The sequence below is a fragment of the Loxodonta africana genome, chromosome 10, assembly GCF_030014295.1.
Source record: "Loxodonta africana isolate mLoxAfr1 chromosome 10, mLoxAfr1.hap2, whole genome shotgun sequence".
NCBI classification, from domain to species: domain Eukaryota; kingdom Metazoa; phylum Chordata; class Mammalia; order Proboscidea; family Elephantidae; genus Loxodonta; species Loxodonta africana.
Window position 1 is genome coordinate 61,576,622 of NC_087351.1, and position 22,815 is coordinate 61,599,436.

Consider the following 22,815-nt stretch of genomic DNA (forward strand, 5'->3'; position numbering starts at 1 on the left):
TTTGCTTGATATATTTTTTTCCATCCTTTGAGTTTTATTTTGTTTATGTCTCTAAGGTGTGTCTCTTGTAGGCAGCATCTAGATGGATCGTGTTTCTTTATCCAGTCCGAGACTCTCTGTCTCTTTATTGGTGCATTTAGTCCATTTATATTCAGTATAATTATAGATAAGTATCTGTTTAGTGCTGTCATTTTGATGCCTTTTTGTGTGTGTTGTTGACAATTTCATTTTTCCACGTGCTGAGATGTTTTTCTTTGTAAATTGTGTGTTCCTCATTTCCTAGTAGTAGAATTTATGTTTGCTGAGTCATTATGTTTTTCTTGGTTTTTATTTTGGGTTTTGGAATTGTTAGACCTCTTTGTGGTTACCTTAATATTTACCCCTATTTTTCTAAGTAAAAACCTAACTTGTATCGTCCTATATCACCTTGTTTTCCTCTCCATATGGCAGTTCTGTGCCTCCTGTATTTAGTCCCTCTTTTTGATTATTGTGATCTTTTACATAATGACTTCAATGATTCCCTGTTTTGAGCATTTTTTTCTTTTTAAAATTAATCTTAATTTGTTTTTGCAATTTCCTTATTTGAGTTGATATCAGGATGTTCTGTTCTGTGACCTTGTGTTGTGTTATTATCTGATGTTATTGATTTTCTGACCAATTTCCTTTAGTATTTCTTGTAGCTTTGGTTTGGTTTTGCAAATTCTCTAAGCTTGTGTTTATCTGTAAATGTTTTAATTTCGCCTTCATATTTGAGAGAGAGTTTTGCTGGATATATGATCCTTGGCTGGCAGTTTTTCTCCTTCAGTGCTCTGTATATGTCATCCCATTGCTTTCATGACTGCATGGTTTCTGCTGAGTAGTCTGAACTTATTCTTATTGATTCTCCTTTGTAGAGACCTTTCTTTTCTCCCTGGCTGCTTTTAAAATTTTCTCTTTATCTTTGGTTTTGGCAAGTTTGATGATAATATGTCTTGGTGATTTTCTTTCTGGATCAGTCTTATACAAGGTTCGATGAGCATCTTGTATAGATATCCTTTCGTCTTTCATGATGTCAGGGAAGTTTTCTGCCAACAGATCTTCAACTGTTCTCTCTGTATTTTCTCTTATCCCTCCTTGTTCTGGAACTCCAATCACATGCAAGTTATTCTTCTTGATAGAGTCCCACGATTCTTAGGGTTTCTTCATTTTTTTTAATTCTTTTATCTGATTTTCCTTCAACTATATTGGTGTCAATTGCTTTATCCTCCAGCTCCCCCACTCTGCATTCCAATTCCTCGATTCTGCTCCTCTGACTTCCTATTGAGTTGTCTAATTCTGTAATTTTACTGTTAATCTTTTGGATTTCTGAATGCTGTCTCTCTATGGATTCTTGTAGCTTATTAATTTTTCCACTATGTTCTTGAATAATCTTTTCGATTTCTTCAACTGCTTTATTAGTGTGTTCCTTGCCTTTTTCTGTAGATTGCCTTATTTCATTTTTGAGGTCATCCCTGATGTCTTGAAGCATTCTGTAAATTAGTTTTTTATATTCTGCATCTGGCAATTCCAGGATTGTATCTTCATTTGGGGAAGATTTTGATTCTTTAATTTGGGGAATTGTAGAAGCAATCATGGTCTGTTTCTTTATGTGGTTTGATATCGACTGCTGTCTCCGAGCCATCTATAAGATATTGTAATGATTTATATTTGCTCACTGAGTCTTATCTTGTTTTGTTTTCTTTCAATATACGTAGATGGGCTACTAGATTGAGCTGTCTTGATTGTTATAGCCCTTGAATCACTTATGTCCTGTTACCAGCTGGTATGGGCTGTTACCAGATATATAAGCCTAAGAGTCCATTCACTGTTGTTGAGTAGAATCTGATTTTGGGTCACCAAGTGTGTGGGGGAGACTGTCACCTATTTGCTTAGAGGAGTAGTGGTGATAGTTGTGTGCTCCAGATTCTAGTAGCAGCAGGGGGTCACATTCCGGGGGGGGCAGGTTGCTGACAGGCTTCCCCCAAGTGCTAGTGAGGTAGGTGTGTCTCTATTCCTAAAGCACTTTGGTGGGTGGGCTCTGCAGCCGTACCTTAGGCAGCCAATGCATGTACCTCTACATATTGGTAGATGTCACTGTCCTCAGACCCCTGTGGCAGGAGGTTAGGTGGTTTGGGTGGAGCTTCAGCCCTCAGTTCCCCGTTGTGGATCAGTGAGGGCTCTGTTTAATAGGTAGAGATATCAGACCTGGGAAACTTGTCTTTCCAGTAATCCGCTAAAACAATTACAGTCAGATCACTATCAGAATTGCCTTTGCATTGTAATAGCCACCTTGTTCCCTGTAGGGATGAAAGCCCAAGACTGTGGATCTAATACACTTGGCTGGAGCTGGCTCTGTATTTTTAGTCCAATTTTGGGAAGTCAGGGAAGGATTCTTGGTCCCTGGGTTTTTTGTAGTTGCTTCTCTCCGGCCAGGAGAATGGGTTAGGAAAAGACAAAACAAACAATCAAAGAAAAAAGAAACCGCAGAGCACTTTACTCTCTGGGCCAGGAAATTCCAGTGTTAATGAAGCTGCCTGGGAAGGGGAGGGGAGGGATCAGATAGATAGGAGAGAGTAGCACCCAGGAATATAGACAAAGTTACTTATCTTGCTTGGTGATGACTGTTTTATCTGAGATTCCCGAGGGGCAGGTAGCCTGTGTGCATTGGCTGGGTCGAGATTGCTCCCGGGGGTCAGGCCCGCGTCCTGTGCATGTGCTGTCTCAGAAGCCGTGGTCACTTCCTCCGCTCCCGGTCCAAAGCTCAGTACCATGGTTCCCCGGCTGGGATGCCGAACTCCCAGCTCCAAAACCAGTCGTTGCCTCCCGGTGACGACTTCTCCTGTCAGCTGCGTCGCTGTGCTGCCTGCGTGCACTGGCTGGGCTTCCCCCGAGGTCACTTCAGGGGGCTTGAGCTGCATCCTGTGTTTGCGCCATCTCAGGATGCCATGCTCAGCTCTCCTGTGCCCAGTTCAAAACCCGGTGCCAAGGTTCTTACTGGGACGCTGGCTCCAGGCTCCGAAAACAGTCGCTGCTTCCCCGTGGTTGCTCGTTCGTTCTCTCCTTAGCCACGTCAGTGTGCAGCCTGCTTGCACTGGCTGAGTCTCTACGGAGGTTACCCCAGGGGCTAGGGGTTAGGGCTGTGTCCCGTGCCTGCCCTTCCTCAGCAAGCCGCTATCAGCCCTGCCACTCAGCACTAAGGAACCACGAGGGCTCAAGGCTGTGGAGTGGGTCGCGGGATCCAGAAGCGGTCGCTGGTTCAGGGCGCAGCTTTTCGCTCACCTGTCTCTCAGGTCAACTCTGTAGATCTGTGTTTGATGGTCAGGGTTCGTAGATTGTCATGTATGTGGTCGCTTCACTTTTTTTTCCGAGTCTTTGGTGCAAGAGGGATCCGAGGTAGCGTCTACCTAGTCAGCCTTCTTGGCCCCGCCCATTTCTTTTCTCTGTTTTTAAGAATATCTCTTTTTCTTTAATGTTCTGCAGTTTTATTATGATGTGTGTAGGTGTGGATTACTGTTTATTTATCCTGCTTGGAACTTGTTAGAATTTTTTGGATCAGAGGACTGATAACTTTCAACATTTTGCAAAACTCTCAGCATTTGTCTCTTTAAATATTGCTCCATTCCCATTCTCTTTATCATGGCCTAATGTAATTCTGATTAGACCTAATTACTCTAACTCTTCATATCTTTTGACCCCTTTTTCATATTTTCTGTCTCTCTGGGCTACATTTCTGGATAAATCAGTTCACTAATTCCCTTTTTATGATGACCTTGAAAAGAGTAGTTTCAGTGGAAAGATGGCTTCTAAAGCCAGCTTAGACTGGGGTGAGGAGTGAATGAGAGGTGAAGCAGCGGACACATCCACTGTAGTTAACTCAGTACAAATTTTGTTGTAAAGGGAGCGAAGAAATGGGAGGAGAAGTTGAGAGCGCTTCGTTTTCATTTGTTTTTAAGATGTTTGGGGTGGGATGGGAACGATCCAGTAGAAAAGGAAAACTTGGTGATGTAGAAAAGAAGTTTATGAGTGAAGTTTCTGAGAAATTGAGAAGGAAAGAGGTCTAATCTTTTCAATTCTGTGCTTCATTTGTGTTTTTGTACTCCCCCTTTGAAAGATTAGTGAAAAGGACTTTTTTTTATCATGGAGCTCAGGTGAGTATACAGTCAGTTATTCACTCATTCATTCAATCATTCATTCAACAAATATTCAACTTGCCTTTTGTGTGCCAGATACTGTGCTAGGTACTGGGAACATAACTATAAACAAGATAGACATGATCCCTGCATTCATGAAGCTTATAGTTTAGTGGTGGTGGTCGTGGAAGGGTGTGATACAGACAAGGGGCTTCAGAGGAAATTTGACAGCATTTAATGGAGGACCTTGAGGGCACTGGGCTTGGTTTTTTCCTTTCCTTAATTCCTTAACCTATTCTGGAGGATTAGAAAAGTAACATTTAAATTGATTGCCGAACAATGAGGAGTTAGCTAGGAAAATTCTGGAAGAGCATTCTAGAGAAAAGAGCATGTATGAAGGCCATTGCCATCAAGAATCTTGGAGAGTTTTAGGAACTGAAAGAGAGTGAGAGCATAATGAGTGAAAGGTGATGAGTCTTAGAGGGATAGCAGGTACTATATTGTAGAGAATCATAAGGATTTTAGACTGTCGTAAGAGCGGTAGGGAACCGTTGAAGGAATTTAAGGAAAATAGTGAACTAATCCATTTTCATATTATTTCTGGGTAGACACATGAGGCTGCTGGAGACTGGTGCCATTAAACCTTAGGATCATACAATTAATTTCCCTTTTGACAATTATTTGTTTTTGTAGCCATCTGATTTGGCTTTTTCAGTCAGACATGAGTTTCCTTGAAATTAATTAATTGGTTTTCTACTTGTATGTTTATGTGTGCGTTTGTGTGTGTGTGTGAGGTAGAGAGAGAGACAGAAAACAGACGTACAGACAGATGCCCGGTAGCTAAGACACTATTTTTTTTTTTTTAATTTAACATAGCAATGAGAAAATGAGCCAAATCTATTTAGCATGTTAGTAAGGTTTTATAGTCTTAGAAATTCTTAAACTGCTATTATAAACTCTACCTAGTTTTGAATTATTCTATAGTCTAAGAAATCATGACAGATTTACATAAGGATTTCTTTTAACCTCAAAGTTAAATAAGATTGTTACACTATTCTTACTTTTTATCACAACTGTTGGAATGTACTATTTTGTTTATGTTTTCAGCTTCTTTAGAGTTTATTCCAATTTTGAGTTTTCATTTTTACCAATTAAATCTATCTTAACCCTTAAATTTAATATTTAATGAACACCTTGCACATAGTAGGCGCTTAAAAAATACATTCAGTGAATCAAGGGTATCTTTTTAAAATTTCTGTCCTTAATTCATTCCCTTCACCTAAAATGTACTTCCCTTTTTTGATAAGCCCATTCTTCCTTTAAGCCCTGGTGGCACAGTGGTTAAGAGCTTGCTGCTAACCAAGAGGTTGGCAGTTCAAATCTACCAGCTGCTGCTTGGAAACCCTATGGGGCAGTTCTCCTCTGTCCTGTAGGGTCGCTATGAGTTGAAATTGACTACATGGCAACGAATTTGGTTTTTTTTTTTTTCCTTTCTTACTTCATAGTCTTCAATGTTCTGCTCTAGATGTTACTGTTATTATTATTTTGCAGTTTTCCATTACTTGAAATCCCTTTTTAAGATTTAACTCTCCCACATCTTTTTCTGAGACTCATGAACTTGTTATATTGTATTCTAAACCTTCTTTGCTCACTTTCCCTTAGAAAATGCCTTTCCTCTCTTCCCTTTTCACCTATCTAATTTTATATTAAAAAAAACTTTGAGTCTGTTTATGATTTTGTGTTTTGTTGTATTTTAATTGCAGTTTTCCTTTCCTGACGAACTATTTAATTATTACTGTGTCATTGATAAGCATATCTTTATGTATTTTATGTTTTTAGTCTATTGAAGACAATGAAGTGTATTTGCCTAATGATGAAATTTGGACCTATGATATTGATAGTGGGTTGTGGTAAGTAATTTTGAATTGCAGAATGCCCAGCCTTAACATCTGTTATAAATGTCTTTATAGACTACAGGTAATTTAGGACCATACTTAGAACATATTGCAACATTTATTAAGTCTTTCTTTTTCTTGCAATGTTTTATTCTTTGTGGTTCCTTATTTCCCTTACTCCTTTATTGTCTTCCTTCTTTGTCCTTTACCATTCCTCTTAAGACCAATGCTGTCTATGAAGACTTCGCTTTAATTCTCCTAATTTCCAGTTCTGGTGACAAGTGTGAAAATTTTGCAATTTTTCCCAGCACGTTGAAAAGTCTTTACCATGCATCTTCTTAGAGTTTTACAATATTGGCATACCATTACTTTTAAATTCAATGATTGGTCATGACAATTTTCACTGAAAAAGTACTCATGGAGTTCAAGGGGTGTTTTGATATGCTTTTCTGGAAAGTTATGAGATTCCATGTTGTTTTTGCTGTAGGACAATGCACCTAATGGAAGGAGAACTCCCTACCTCCATGTCAGGAAGTTGTGGTGCTTGCATTAATGGAAAGCTGTACATTTTTGGAGGATATGATGACAAAGGATACAGCAATCGAGTAATACATTCTTTTAATTCAAGAGTGCAGCAAAATGTAATATTTAATGTATCAGTTCATCTCAAGTTTACAAATATTTTAAAAAGATGCACGTCAAAAATCTTAAGTTTATTGTTTATCGTTTTTGAAGATAAATGGAAAATGCAGTGGTCTCACTTTTCTCTTCTTCCGTGTCTTTCTGGTTCAGAATTAACTACCTGCTCAGATGCCATCCAGTTGATATCCATGATGGGAAAAGATCCATTTCAGCATGTTTTATATGTCATTTTTTGCTTCTAAAATAGTCTCATTTTCATTAAATCTACAATTAAAGTTTTTTACCTATTAAGAAAAAAAAAGTAATATTAATAATTTTTGAATGACAAATCTCTCTGATAAAAAAGTTACTGTCCTGTCTGTTAATGGTGTTCTCATCTTTTAAAAGCTTTATTTTGTTAACTTGCGAACAAGAGATGGAACATATGTTTGGGAAAAAATCACCAACTTTGAAGGACAACCACCTACACCACGGGATAAACTTTCCTGCTGGGTATATAAAGACAGGTAATGCGGCAAAATAGCTGTCTCATTACACTTAGGTAAGGGTTATAGCTAGTTGCCAAAATACAGAAACCCTAAAGACTGAATTTTTTCCATACATAATTACAAACTTGTTTTGATGATGATGGTAATGGAAGTTCAGGACCCTGGATAAGAGCCATGTCATAAAAATGGATATGGTGAAAGCAACTATTTAGTTTTTTAATTAATTTATTTTTTAATTGAGTTTTCTGGATAGATAATATATTCACATGGTTCAAAAATCAAGGTAGTATTAAAAAGCATACAGTGAAAAGCCTCTCATCCCTACCACCATCCCCTCCCCAGCACACATACAAATAACCACTTTTACTGGTTTCTTATCCTTATAGCAGTGGCTCCAAAAATTGTCTGCCATTGGAATTATCTGGAGATCTTTTAAAAATTCCAAAGCCCAGGTGATACCCCAGATCAATTAAATTACAATCTTGGGGGAGGGGGGTAAGTCACAGGCATCACTTTTTTTTTTTAAAACATTTAGTTCATTTACATTTTTTATTATTATTGATATATTTGCATTTTAAAATTATAAGATAGAAGGGCCTTTTGTTTTCTGCTTTTATTATATCCTAGTTTTATTGGATCGAGATTAGAGAATATTGTCTGTATTATTTATGTTTCGGAATTATTGAGGTTTTTTTGTGGCCTGTTAAAGGAGGTATATTCGTGATTATCAGAGCACAGACTTTGATATATATATCCATCAAATCTTCTTTATTGAGTATAATGTTTAGTTTTGTATACCTTTATTTTTGTTCACTTGCTGTATCTTGTATGGAGATGAGAAAGGTGAATTAAAGTCTCCTATTAAAAAAATTTTTTTTTTTATTATTAATGTCTCTCTTTATATCTCCTGTCATTTCTGCTTTATGAAAATTGTGCTGTGCTATTTGGTGCCCAGCAATGTGGCTATCTCAATTGCGAATTGTAGTTTTTGACATCGCAAAGTGACCTTCTTTTCTCATTTAATGCTTTTGGACTTGAATCCCATCTTGTCTGATTTTAAGGTTGTGACCTCTGCTTTCTTTTTATTTGTATTTTCTTGGCATACTTCTGCTATCCTTTTATTTTTAATATATTTAGAATAATTTTGTTTTAGGCATTTCTCTTGTATATAATATTGTTCTGGTTAACTGTTGTTGCCTAAAAAATCGCCCCCAAACAATGGCCTAAAACAATAACAATCATTTTATTTTACAAAAAAATTGAGGTCGACTATACTCAGCTTGGCAGTTCTCTCTCCGGGTTTCTCACGTGGTTGCAGTCAGTGGCCAGGGCTGGGATAATCTCAAAGGCTTCTTCACTCACAAGTGTGATACTGGACTGGGAAGACACCAAGATCTGGGGGCTGGAAGAGCTGGGACTCTCTTAGTTATCTAGTGCTGCTGTAACAGAAATACCAAAGTAGATGGCTTTAACAAAGAGAAATTTGTTCTCTCACGGTCTAGAAATCCGAATTCAGGGTGCCAGCTCCAGGGGAAGGCTTTAAAAATTCAGGCAATTTCTCTTTACAAACTCTGCCTGCATTAGATTCCTTGTTTTGTTATTACACCAAGGATGAAAGTAGCATAGGCCTCTTTGATCCTAACGAGAGGGCTCGTCACTTTCTGGAATTTAGTACATTTAGGTTTCTTTGTTTCCTTAACTCTTTGATTTTTTAAAAACTATGATTTATAGCTTATCTGGCTTGTTTAGGTTGTTAGGGTAAGAGAAATTATTTCTTTAAACTTTCCACAGACAAACTGGGAGCAGGTCTCTCAAAGTGCGTCCTTTTGTATTTGTTTTTCAGGTTAATATATTTTGGTGGTTATGGGTGTAGGAGACACAATGAACTCCAAGACTGTTTCGATGTTCATGATGCATCTTGGGTAAGAGAGTAATCACTGTTTTTCCTCTGGTTTGGCATAGTCTTAAAATATTTAGAAAACTGAACCTAATCTTTCCTCTTGTAGGAGGTACCAATTTGCCGTAATTGACACTATGACAAAAATGTGTTTTTTTCTTTTTAGATTTGGATCCAATTAGAGGAAGTTCTCTCACCTAGTAGTATTACCCTGCATGACTGCTGGCAGAGTAATTTATTTTCTTACTTCATTAGTCACGTTAGTCTCTGTTGGACAAGTAGATACTTCAGCACAGCTTAGCAGAATTTTGTTCATATGCGGCCACAACAGCTTTTGCTGACATACGTCTTCTTTTAGGTACATCCACAAGAGCTATTCATAGCTCAGACTGGCCTCCATACAAGAATGAGATGGTGGTGATATTAACTCTCCTGTTTATTCTTACCAAACAGAACATAAACCATTATTAATAAAACGTCACGAATTATAAATCTTTTAAAGATAATTTTAAAAACCAGTGATCCTACCATGAAGACGCATAGTAGCTCTTTTTAGTTTTACATTCAACTAGTATATATTCTTTTTGTACAAACTAATATAAATGTGTAAACACCATTGGGTATTTATCTCTTTATATAGTCATTTAAAAAATTCCCGATGTTTCCACATGGTCTCTTGAGTTTTTAAAATAAAATACCTTTAAAGCTTTGCTATTTAAAATATCACAGGTAGTTTTCACGGAAACCTTACCATTAATTGTATCTCATTATTTTTAAATAATCAATGAAATCGCTGACTTTTTTCTCTCCTTAGTACAGCTAATTATGCTAATAAACATGTCCTCCTAAAGTTTCTGGAGTAAAAGTAGTTTTTTGTTGCTGTTGTCGTTTAGATTCTAAACTAGTAAATTGCTTCATTTACTTGGCTTCTTTGACAAGACTTGACAAAAATAATGATGTATTCCTGACATAGAATATAAAACTGGAACAGAGGAGGTTAGAGTAGTTGATAAAGGATTTCAACAGTCTGTTGTTGTTGTTAGGTGCCATAAAGTTGGTTCCAACTCATAGTCACCCTATGTACCACAGAACGAAATACTGCGCATTCCCATGTCATGCTCACAATCGTAGTTATGCTTGAGCCCATTGTTGCAGCCACTGTGTCACTCCATCTTGTTGAAGGTCTTCCTCTTTACCACTGATCTTGTACTTTATCAAGCATAATGTCATTATCCAGGGACTGATCCCTCCTGACAACATGGTTCTTTTGGCAGTCCGTGGTATAGTCAGCATTTTTTGCCAGCACCACAGTTCAAAGGTGTCAGTTATCCTTCACTCTTCCTTATTCATTGTCCAGCTTTCTCAAGCATATGAGGTGATTGAAAATACCATGGCTTGGATCAGGCATACCTTAGTCTTCAAGGTGACATCTTTGCTTTTCAACACTTTAAAGAGGCCCTTTGCAGCAGATTTGCCCAATGCAGTGCGTCTTTTGATTTCCTGACTGCTGCTGCCATGGGCATTGATTGTGGATCCAAGCAAAATGAAATCCTTGACAATGTCAGTCTTTTCTTGGTTTATCGTGATGTTGCTTATGGGTTCAGTTGTGAAGATTTTTGTTTTCTTTGTTGAAGAAGTCATTGATCTTAAAAAGTCCTATCTTGCGAACTCCGGCATCATTTCTGTCACTAAGGCCATATTTTCCAACTACTAACCCTTCTTTGTCTCCAGCTTTCACATTCCAATCACCAGTAATTATCAATGCATCCTGATTGCATGTTCGTTCAATTTCAGACTGCAGAAGCTGGTAAAAATCTTCAGTTTCTTCATCTTTGGCCTTGGTAGTTGGTGCGTAAATTTGAATAATAGTCATATTAACTGGTCTTCTTTGTAGGAGTGTGGATATTATCCTATCACTGACAGTGTTGTACTTCAAGATAGATTTTGAAATGTTATTTTTGACAATGACTGCAATGCCATTCCTCTTCAAGTTGTCATTCCCAGCATGGTAGACCATATTATTATCTGATCCTAAATGGCCAATACCGGTCCATTTCAGCTCACTAATACCTAGGATATTGATCTTTATGCATTCCATTTAATTTTTGACAATTTCCAATTTTCCTAGATTCATACTTCGTACGTTCCATGTTCCAATTATTAATGGATGTTTGCAGCTGTTTCTTCTTATTTTGAGTCGTGCCATATCAGCAAATGAAGGTCCCGAAAGTTTGACTCCACCCACGTCATTAAGGTCAACTCTATATTGAGGAGGCATCTCTTCCCCATTCATCTTTTGAGTGCCCTCCTACCTGGGGGCTCATCTTCCAGCACTATATCAGATGGTGTTCTGCTGCTGTTCATAAGGTTTTCACTTACTCATTCTTTTCATAAGTACACTGCCACGTCCTTCTTCCTAGTCTGTCTTAAGTCTGGAGGCTCAGCTGAAACCTGTCCACCATGGGTAACCCTGCTGGTATCTGAATACCAGTGGCATAGCTTCCAGCATCACAGCAACAGGCAAGCTTCCACAGTACAACAAACTGACAGACATACGGGGGTTCAACAATCTGGAAGACACTAAATACAATTGTTTTGTTGTTAGGTGCCATCGAGTCAGTTCTGAAAGATGGCAACCCTCTGTATAACAGAACAAAACACTGCCCAGTCCTGTGCCATCCTCATAGCAACCCTCTGTACAACAGAACAAAACACTGCCCAGTCTTGTGCCATCCTCACAGTCCTTGCTATGTTTAGTCCATTGTCACAGTCATTTCATGTCACTGAGGGTGTTCCTCTTTTTTACTGACCCTCTACCTTACCTAGCATCATGTCCTTCTCCAGGCACTGGTGCCTCCTGATAAAATGTCCAAAGTACAGAATATGATGTCTTGCCATCCTTGCTTCTAAAGAGCATTCTGGCTGTACTTCTTCCAAGATAGATATATTCATTCTTCTGGCAGTTCATGGTATATTCAGTATTCTTCACCAGTTCTTCTTCGGTCTTCTTATTCGTTGTCAAGCTTTCATGTGCATATGTGGCAACTGAAAAATACTGTGCCTTGGGTAAGGGGTACCTTAGTCCTCAAGGTGACATCTTTGCTTTGTAACACTTGAAAGAGGTCTTTTGCAGATTTGCCCAATGCAATATGTCGTTTGATTTCTTCACTGCTGCTGCCACGGGCATTGATTGTGGATCCAAGTAAAATGAAATCCATTACAATGTCAGTCTTTTCTCCGTTTGTCATGATGTTGTTTATTGGTTCAGTTGTGAGGATTTTTGTTTTCTTTATGCTGAGGGGTAATCCATACTGAAGGCTATGGTGTTTGATCTTCATCAGTAAGTTCTTTAAGTCCTCTTCACTTTCAGTAAGCAAAGTTATGTCATCTGCATATCTCAGGTTGTTAATGGGTTTCCTCTAATCCTGATGCCACATTCTTCTTCATAATAGTCCAGCTTCTCAAATTATTTACTCAGTGTAAAGACTGAGTAAGTGTGGTGAAAGGATTCAACCCTGACACACACTTTTCCTGATTTTAAACCACACTGTATACCTTTGTTCTGTTCAAACCCTTGCCTCTTGATCTATATACAGGCTCTTTATGAGTACAAATAAATGTTCAGGAATTCCCATTCTTTGCAGTGTTATCCGTAATTTGTTATGATCCACATAGTCAAATGCCTTTGCATAGTCAATAAAACACAGGTAGCCATCTTTCAGGTATCTCTGCTTTTGTTTGACATCAGCCATGATATCCTTCGTTCCGTGTCCTCTGCTGAATCCAGCTTGAATTTCTGGGAGTTCCTTGTCAGTGTACTTCTGCAACCATTTCTGAATTACCTTCTGTAAAATTTTACTTGCATGTGATATTATTGATATTGGTCGATAATATCTGCATTCTGTTGCATCACTTTTCTTTGGAATAGGCATATAGATGGATCTGTTCCAGTCAGTTGGCCAGGTAGCTGTCTTCCAAATTTCTTGACATAGATGAGTGAGTACTTGCAGTGTTGCATTTGTCTGTTGAAACACCTAAATTGATATACCATCAATTCCTGGAGCCTTCTTTTTTGCCAGTGCCTTCAGTGCAGCTTGGACGTCTTCCTCCAATACCATAAGCTCTTGATCATATGCTGTTTCCTGAAATGGTTGAACGTCGACCAGTTCTTTTTGGTAATGGTGACTCTTTGTATTCCTTCCATCATCTTTTGATGCTTCCTGCATCATTCAGTTTTTTGCCCACAGAATCCTTCAGTATTGGAACTCGAGGCTTGAATTTTTCTTCAGTTGTTTCAGCTTGAGAAATGCTGAGGGTCTTCTTCCCTTTTGGCTTTCTAACTCCAGATCTTTGTACATTTCATTGTAATACTTTACTCTGTCTTTTGGAGCTGCCCTTTGAAATCTGTTCAGCTCTTTCATATGATCATTTCTTCTGTTTATTTTAGCAACTGTACATTCAAGGCAAGTTTCAGAGCCTCTTCTGATATCCATTTTGGTCTTTTCTTCTTTCCTGTCCTTTTAATGACCTTTTGCTTTCTTCATGTGTGATGTCCTTGATGTCATCCACAAGTCATCTGGTCTTCAATTAGTGTTCAATGCATCAAATCTATTATTGACATGGTCTCTGTATTCAGGTGGGTTATACCCAAGGTCATACTTTGGCTCTCATGGACTTAATCTTCATCAGCTTCAACTTGAACTTACAAATGAGCAGTCGATGGTATGTTCTGCAGTTGACACCTAGCCTTGTTCTGACTGATGATATTGAGCTTCTTCATCGTCTCTTTCCACTAATACAGTCAATTTGATTCCTGAGGGCCACGTGTGTAGTCATAGTTTATGCTATTGAAAAAAGATATTTGCAATGAATAAGTCGTTGGTCTTATAAAATTCTATCATGTGATCTCTGGCATCGTTTCTATCACCAAGGCCATATTTTCCAACTACCAATCCTTCTTTGTTTCTAACTTCCGCATTCCAGTTACTAGTAATTATCAGCGTATCTTGATTGCATGTTTGATCACTTGCAGACTGCAGAAGTGAGTAAAAATCTTCAGTTTCTTCATCTTTGGTATTAATGGTTGGTGCATAAATTAGAATAATAGTAATTTTTACTGGTTTTACCTGTAGGTGGATGGATATTATTCTGTCCCTGATAGCGTTGTATTTTAGGATGGATCTTGAAATGTTCTTTTTAACGATGAATGTGATGCTGTACCTCTTTAATTTATCATTCCCAGCATAGTAGACCATATGATTATCTGATTCAGAATGGCCAGTACCGGTCCATTTCAGCTGACTATTGCCTACCATATCGGTCTTTAAGGGTTTCATTTCATTTCTGACAGCTTCCAGTTTTCTTTGGTTTATGCTTCGAACATTCCAAGTTCCTATTATTAATGGATATTTGCAGCTGTTTCTTCTCATTTTAAGTCATGCCACATTGGCAAGTGAAGGTCCCGAAAGCTTGACTCCATCCACGTCATTAAGGTTGACCTACTTTGAGGAGGCAGCTTTTCCCCAGTCATATTCTGAGTACCTTCCAACTGGATGGGCTCATCTTCTGACACTATATTAGACAATGTTCTGCTGCTGTCCATAAGGTTTCCACTGGCCAGTGTTTTTAGAAGTAGATCACAAGGTTCTTTTTCCCAGTCTGTCTTAGTCTGGAAGCTCTGCTGAAACCTGTCCACCATGGGTGAGCCTGCTGGCATAGCTTCCAGTGTCATAGGAACATACAAGCCACTACAGTAGGACAAACTGCTGAATATTTGCCTTGCTGACAGTTTTGTCTGTTAGAAAATAGAAGAACACACGTATAAGTTTGGCCTATAAGGAAACATTAACTGGTGAAGTAAATGGAATTTTTTGGAAAAGTGAACCAGGGCCTCTTAAAGTTTATTATAGCAAAAATTAGCAAGTCCGGGTATATACTTTAGGAAAACAGATTTCAAAGTATAAATGTCATTCTGTCCTCTGCAATTTAAAAAGAGATAATCCCTTGGGAAAATTGGGAAATTTTCAATAAGCAAAATTATGACACACTGCAAGTGATTTCTTTAAGAAAATTTACCAGGTGATGCTGCTGCTGTCCTGGCGACCACAGGAAAACAGAGTCACGTGTTACCATAGTCGTGAACTAATGCATTGAGTATGGTAACACTTAACTTTGTTTTTGCATCTATTATTTCAACAGTAAATATGTGACAAAACTGTAACAATAATGCAAAAACTATAAAATATTTTTAAATATTTCTGTTTTAGGAAGAGCAGATATTCTGGGGATGGCATAATGATGTCCACATATTTGACACAAAGACACAGACTTGGTTTCAACCAGAAATTAAAGTGAGTTTTATAAAGTTGTTTGTATTTTCATTGATACTTTAAGAATCCATTTTTTGTTATTTGGATTTTCAGTAATTGGATTTGTAATCACATACAGCATAGCTCTCTTGAGTACTGTCTGCCATCAGTACTATTTTTTAAGAAATCATGTATTTTTCTCCAGGTGAGCTAGGGTTTTCTAGAAGAGATCTTTGTAAGAGGAGCCATCATCGTTTACCACAATTGCGACATACCCTTAATGAAGACTTTTATAAAGTCCTTTTAAAACAAAGTCCATGATTTTTTTGTGTGTGTGTCATCTATGTCTAGATTTCCTTTTTTTTTTATTGTGCTTTAGATGAAGGTTTACAGAACAAATTAGTTTCTCATTAAACAATTAATACACATATTGTTTTGTGACATTGGTTGCCAATGCCACAACGTGTTAACCTTTTGACCTTGGGTTCCCCATTACCAGGTTTCCTGTCCTCTCCTGCCGTCTCATCCTTGCTGTGGGTTGGTGTGCCCATTTAGTCCTGTTTTGTTTTATGGGCCTAATATTTGGCTGAAGGGTGAATCTCAGGAGTGACTTCAGTACTATGTTAAAAGAGTGTCCAGAGGCCATATTCTGAGGGTTTCTCCAGTGTCTGTTAGACCAAGTAAATCTGGTCTTTTTTTGTGAGTTAGAATTTTGTTCTACATTTTTCTCTAGCTTTGTCCAGGATTCTTTATTGTGATCCCTGCAGAGCAGTCTGTTGTGGTATGAAGTTCGTGATTTTAAAAAGCCCGCGCTTCATAGACCCTTGAAATCAAAACTACGTGCAGATATATTATGAGAAAAATATATTGTTGGACACTTTTTCATTTGCTAGTAGTCAAATGCAAATTCAAATTAGTTTAAGCAATAATGAATTTTCATGTACCTGGAAAGCATATTGGAGTGGCTCACACAGTGGAAGAGCTTCAGGGACCAGGGCCCCAGGAACTGGAGCAAGTTACTCAGTACCATCAAAATGCGTGCCATCTCTCTTTGTCTCCTTCTTCTTGCTTCTCTTTGTGTGCTGGCTTCATTCTGTCCCACTGCAGACTGACTGGCTCATTTAGTAGAGAATGTTGGGACAGAAGGAGGGGCTACACAACCAGTTCTTTCTATTGATGCTGCAGTCTCTTCATGTTTCTAAATTAGTCCTAGAAAAAGACTCTGGCTGTACTTGGGCGTGTGCCAATTCCTTACATTATTCCTTTTTGCCAAGAGGATGATTGGCCAGGCCTGAGTCACGTGCCTCACCCTAGGGAGACAGGGTATTGTGATTGATAAGCTTTCCAGAACCACACGGAGTGGTATTGTGAGCAGACAAAACCAACAGTGTTCGCTAGCGTGCATACATGTTTAAATTCCTCATAGTCCAACTTCTGTTGATGGAAGTGATCAGAGGCTGTATGCAAAATAATAAGTATTATAAAATTTGACCCTTCTCAGCATCCTCTTATTCCTGGCAGTGAATTTCAGGTTTCCGTTGCTATTGGGTTCTCTTTACCCCATTTCTAATTTTATAACTGATTAAGTATCAGTCACTTTTACTTTGTGACTTTATTGATGAAATAAAAGGTTTTAACCTCTGTTGAAATAATTGCATGTCAGTTAGCAGGTGGAAGGAAATATTATTGAGACTGGGTCTAATGAAACCAGTGCTAAATCTCTTTAAGACCCCTTACCTGCTACTTCTTTAGAGAATAAACAAGGATCTGTGACTACTGAAGGCATATTTTTAAAATGTGTTCCCAGATGAAGGAGCTGAGGTAGATTCCAGTTAGTTCTTTGGACTTCAGGTATTTCCCTGCCTCCATCTCTCTCTCCTTACCCTAATACAAATTCCTCCCCTTCTTCTGTCCCAATAATCTTACATGCACAAGGCACAGTTTTAGTTATTATCTAACTGTATTTTCACTGTAATTCTCCTGATAATGTCTTCAAATAAATTCTTATGTTGCTTATATTATATCTGAAAGTTTTCTGAAATAATTGCAGTTGGGATCCGTTCACTGTTTTTCGGAGATACTCTTAAATTACTTCATTATCCCCAAATATCTGCATCTAAAGGCAAGGCAGCATGGTAAAGTGTAACAGTCATTGGTGTTAAAGTTGAGAAAGCTGGGTTTGCATTCTAGTTGTGTCATAAAAGAGCCATTTCATGTTTCATCTGTAGAATGGGAGGGTTAACAGTATTTTCCTACATGGGATTTTTGTCCCTAGGAGAGCAGTGGTAGTAATAGAGGTATTTGAGTTATTCTCAGTATTAGAAAAAAACCTAATAAACATTGTGCATTACTTACACAGTTAGGCACACAGACTAATGCAAATGTCGTTTCATTGCTTTCTCTGGGAATTATATGAACTTGGTATATTCAGAAGCTTTGGTTGACTATTAATTGTATTTGATAAATAAAAAGGAGAAATTAGATATTTATTTCATAGTAAATGAAGCAATTATAGTAGACGGAATTTTTCCAAAATTTTAGATCAGAGATAGGGTAATAAAATTTTTCTTACCTTTAACACTTCAACAACAAAAAGACGATCTAGTTAAAAAGTGGGCACGAACAGACACTTCACCAAAGAAGACATTCAGGTAGCTAACAAACACATGAAGAGATCCTTGTGATCATTAGCTGTTAGAGAGATGCAAATCAAAACCACAATGAGATGCCATCTAACCCCAGCAATAATGGCACTGATCAAAAAAACAGAACAACAAACGCTGGCAAGATTGTGGAGAGATTGGAACTCTTATACACTGTTTCTGGGAATGTGAAATGGTACAACCACTATGGAAAATGGTATGGTGAGTCCTTAAAAATCTAGAAATAAAATTACCATATGATCCAGCAATCTTACTCCTAGGTCTATATCCTAGAGAAATAAGAGCTGTAACACAAATAGACATACGCACACCTATGTTCACTGTGGCATTATTCATAGTAACAAAAATGTGGAAACAACTAAGTGCCCATCAACAGATGAACACACAATGGAATGCTACACAATGATAAAGAATAACGATAAATGCACGAAACATCTCACATCATGGATGAATCTGGAGGGCATTATGCTGTGTGAAATAAGTCAGTCACAAAAAGACAAATATTGTATGAGACCACTATTAAACAAAGTCAAGAATAGGTTTATACACAGAAAGAAACATTCTTTGATGGTTACCAGGGATGGGAGGAGGAGGAAGGGAGAATAACTAGATAAGTAAAAAAGAAAAACCAAAAATCAAACCCATTGGTGTCGAGTCGATTCTGACTAATAGGGACCCTATAGGTCAGAGTAGAACTGCACCATCGGGTTTCCAAGGAACAGCTGGTGGATTCGAACTGGTGACCTTTTGGTTAGCAGCCAAATGCTTAACCACTGGGCCACAAGCACTCCCAGTAGATAGTAGACAGATGTTAATTCTGGTGAAGGAAAAGGCAATACACAGTATGGGAGATGTCAGCACAACGTGACCAAGGCAAAGGAAGACACTGAGAGGTATGCAAGAATAAAGGACAACTGCAGTAAATGCTGTAACACATACAGTCCTACACCAACAGTAATAACAAATGATAATTTTTAAGTAGATACATAGGCTAATATGTATGTTACAAAGGTGAGAGAGATCATGTGGGAGTACACTCACGTACATATTTAGGTATGACTTTGGGTATTTCTACATACCTATTTGTAAAGGTTGCATGTATATGCATATATATAATAGACCACATAGGGGGCACAGTTATAGAAACTACTTAGATATCAGGTCTGCATTACTGGACTTGAAGGCTAAGGACCATAGTCCTGGGGGACATCTAGGTCACTTGACAAAACACAGTTCATAAAGACAATGTCCTGCACCCAAAACACAGTTCATAAAGACAATGTTCTGCACTCTAGCCTGGTAAGTAGCATCTGGTGTCTTAAAAGCTTGTGAGCAACCATCTAAGAAGCAACTATTGGTATTTTCTCCCCTGGAGCAAAGGAGAACAAAGAAAACCGAAGACTCAAGGAAGCAATTAGTCCAAAGGACTAATGGCCCACATGAACCACAGCCTTCTCTAAAGTGAGAACAGAAGTACTAGATGATGCTCAGCTACTACTGACCTGGATCACAGTAGAAGATTCTGGTTAGAATGGGTAAAAAATGTAGAACAAAATGCAAATTCAAAAAACAAACAAACCCAGACTTACTGTCCCATAGAGACTGGAGGAACCACCGAAACTACTACCCTAAGAAAACCTTCTAACTTGAAACTGAAGACACTCCTGGAGGCCACCTTTCAGCCAGATAATAGATGGGGCTATAAAATAAATGATAACATCGGTGAAGAACGTGCTTCTTGAACAATCAACTGTATAAGACCAAAAGGGCAACATCTGCCCAAAACCAAAGATGAGATGGCAGGGAGGGACAAGGGAAACTGGACTAATGGAAACGGGGACCCAGGAAGGAAATGGGGAAAGTGCTGATACATTGTGGGAGTTTCAACCAGTGTCATGGAACAATTAGTTTAAGAATCATTGATTGGAAAACTAACTGGCCATGTAAACTTTCACCTAAAGCACAATAAAATGCTCAAAAAAATTTTATTTTTCATTTTATTTAAGTGTTATATAGATAATACCTGAATTATTTCTTACCATGTGTATCCAGACCCCAGCACAGTTATTCAGGTAAGCCTGAAAGGTTAAGGAAATTAAGATAATGGATGTACAGCTTAAATTTTCTATGCTCACAGTTGGTAGCCAATGAATTGAAAATGTTGGACTCTTTCAGAATTTGGAATGACGTACACACATGCACCCACCATGAACACATGGAAATTATGCAGAAAATTCTTCCTTCAAATCTTACTCATTCATCTACCCATTAACCCTTTCTTTTCAATTAAAAACTTCTCTGAAAAAGGATCTGCTGTATTTATTCAAAGTAAAATACAGAGAAGTGTTATCAGCTAAAGTTAAGAGTTTTAGTAAGAGATAAAGCAGCATTTGGCTTAAACCAAGAATGAAGTTTCCATTGTGGAATTTGAAGCATTTCCAAGGCTTTGTGGGCGACAGATTTAATTTTTCAAAATCTCTGCGATCATCACACTGTGTACTGCTCACACATTAACCATGTGTGTGTGAGAGAGTGTGTGTGTGTGTATGAGAATCTTTCCTCATTTGATTTTTTAAATCCTTGTATTTCAAGCTAAAATTTACATGAAGTCTTATTTTGCCAAATAGTGTTAGCCATTTACAAAAAACACTTCAAAAAGTAAAGATCTGGGAGAACAAATTTTATTCTTGAAGATGAGTATTTGTCCATAATTAACACCACTTAAAATGATCTTGTGCATTTTTTTTATTGTGCTTTAAGCGAAAGTTTACAGTTCAAGTCCATTTCTCATACAAAAACTTGTACACTGTTATGTGACCCTAGTTGCTCTCCCTACAATGTGACAGCACACTCTTCCTCTCCACCCAGATTTCCCGTGTCCATTCAACCAGCTCCTGTCCCCTTCTGCCTTCTCATCTTGCCTCCGGACAGGAGCTGCCCATTTAGTCTTATGTATCTACTTGAGCCAAGAAGCACACTCTTCACCAGTATCATTTTATGTCTTATAGTCCAGTCTAGTATTTATCTGAAGAGTTGGTTTCAGGAGCATTTAGGTCTTTAATTGAATTATGTAGGTAATGGTAGTTTATTAAAGGTCAAGTATTTCTCATACGGAGTATAGCAATGTGACTTCAGTACAGATGTTTCATGTCTTTGTATTCCATTCTGTTCTGATTTCTGCTTGCAGGGTGGAGTTCCACCACAGCCACGAGCCGCACATACGTGTGCAGTTCTTGGAAATAAGGGATATGTCTTTGGCGGACGTGTTTTGGTTAGTGTTTTTAATGGAAATTTTATTTTTATGCCTGATGCTTTTTATTAAAATTTATTCTCTGGGTGTTTATCCTCTTGTGGAAATTGGTTATGTGCTGAGGGTACTAAACAAACAAAAAACCTGCGTTTGAAAAATCCTCTGATTTTGTGAAAAATTGAACATTCAAATAATCTAGAGATAAAAATGATATTCAATAATAAATTTTTCTTCTATTCCCAAAACAGAGCCCTGGTGGTGCAGTGGTTAAGAGATTGGCTGCTAACTGGAAGGTTGGCAGTTCGAATCCGCCAGCTGCTCCTTGGAAACCTTATGGGAGCAGTTCTACTCTGTCCTGTAAGGTTGCTATGAGTCGAAATCGACTTGATGGCAACGGGTATGGGTATTCCCAAAACAGACCATTTACGGGCACTCGAGGATGATTATAAATCGTATTTTAAGAAGAGTCTTTCACTTCAGTGCGTTATCAAAAAAGTTTAATTTCTCACCATCTAAATCCTGTTAGTTTAGACCTATTTCTTTCCCTTTTGAGATAATTTGGTAGCTCTATGTTAATTTCATTAATAATTGATACTTAGTCAATTGATTAGTATTTAACAAGATACATGAACTTCTGGTGTTATGTAAAATAGAGATGGTCTATTTTTAATCCGAATTTATTTTAAAACTGAAATTTTAGCCTATGAAAGATATAAAACACTGACCAATTTAACACACTTTTATTTTAGCAAACTAGGATGAATGATTTGCACTATCTAAACTTAGATACCTGGACTTGGTCTGGAAGGTAAGTTTGAAATCTAAATATCTGTTAAGCTATAGGCATTTGTGTGTGTTGGCGGGGAGAGGAGTGTCATGTTTAATTTTAGCTTTCTAAAACTGAACTGATTTTTTTTTTCCTTCAGATTTTATGTCTAAGCAGGGAATACACAGATTTAAATACAGAATTTATTTTTTTTAACAAACCTATGTAAAGTATGAGAGTACTGTTAGTTGATGATTATGTAACAGTACTGATTTCATGCTAAGTATTATTTGAGGGCTGGTCAGTGGAAGAAATAAGGGAGAAGTTGCACAGGGTTATTTCAGGTGAACAGATGATGAAGTGGGTAAAAGTTAGGTTTTATTTATGCCTCATAATATGTTTGACGAGAATATATTGAGCTATCAATTCAGCTATTCATGTAATGAAATGAAATCGGGGTAATATTAAAGTATAAATACCATTAAAAATAAAATTACCAAAGTGCCAGAAAAAAAATATCAGACTATCTTTAGAATCTTAGCATGAGTGAAGTTTTACTAAAGCTGATATAAACCCAAAACTCATAAATAAAAAGATGATAAGATTACTTAAAATTAAACACTTCTGTATAGAAAAACATACTATAAAAAGTTTAAAAGCAAAATTAGAAGACATAAACCAGATAAACTGGAAATAATATTTGCAACTTTTTAACAGAAAGAGGGTTAAAACCCACAGGATTCTGAAAATCAGTAAGA

At 37.6% G+C, this 22,815-nt stretch overlaps 1 protein-coding gene across 5 annotated transcripts in view; it reads left to right on the forward strand.

Annotated features, from left to right (window-relative positions):
• Positions 1–22,815, forward strand: part of KLHDC1 (kelch domain containing 1) — a 56,503-nt gene that overhangs the window by 12,632 nt on the left and 21,056 nt on the right. For 4 of the 5 annotated variants that reach the window (XM_003408548.4, XM_064292439.1, XM_064292441.1 and 1 more), the window contains 7 exons: positions 5,988–6,058; positions 6,531–6,648; positions 7,073–7,191; positions 9,017–9,095; positions 15,337–15,420; positions 21,229–21,312; positions 22,041–22,099. In XM_003408548.4, coding sequence (XP_003408596.1) covers positions 5,988–6,058; positions 6,531–6,648; positions 7,073–7,191; positions 9,017–9,095; positions 15,337–15,420; positions 21,229–21,312; positions 22,041–22,099 — 614 coding nt within the window. The remainder of the gene's footprint in view (positions 1–5,987; positions 6,059–6,530; positions 6,649–7,072; positions 7,192–9,016; positions 9,096–15,336; positions 15,421–21,228; positions 21,313–22,040; positions 22,100–22,815) is intronic. The other variant, XM_064292440.1, reaches the window with a different exon arrangement.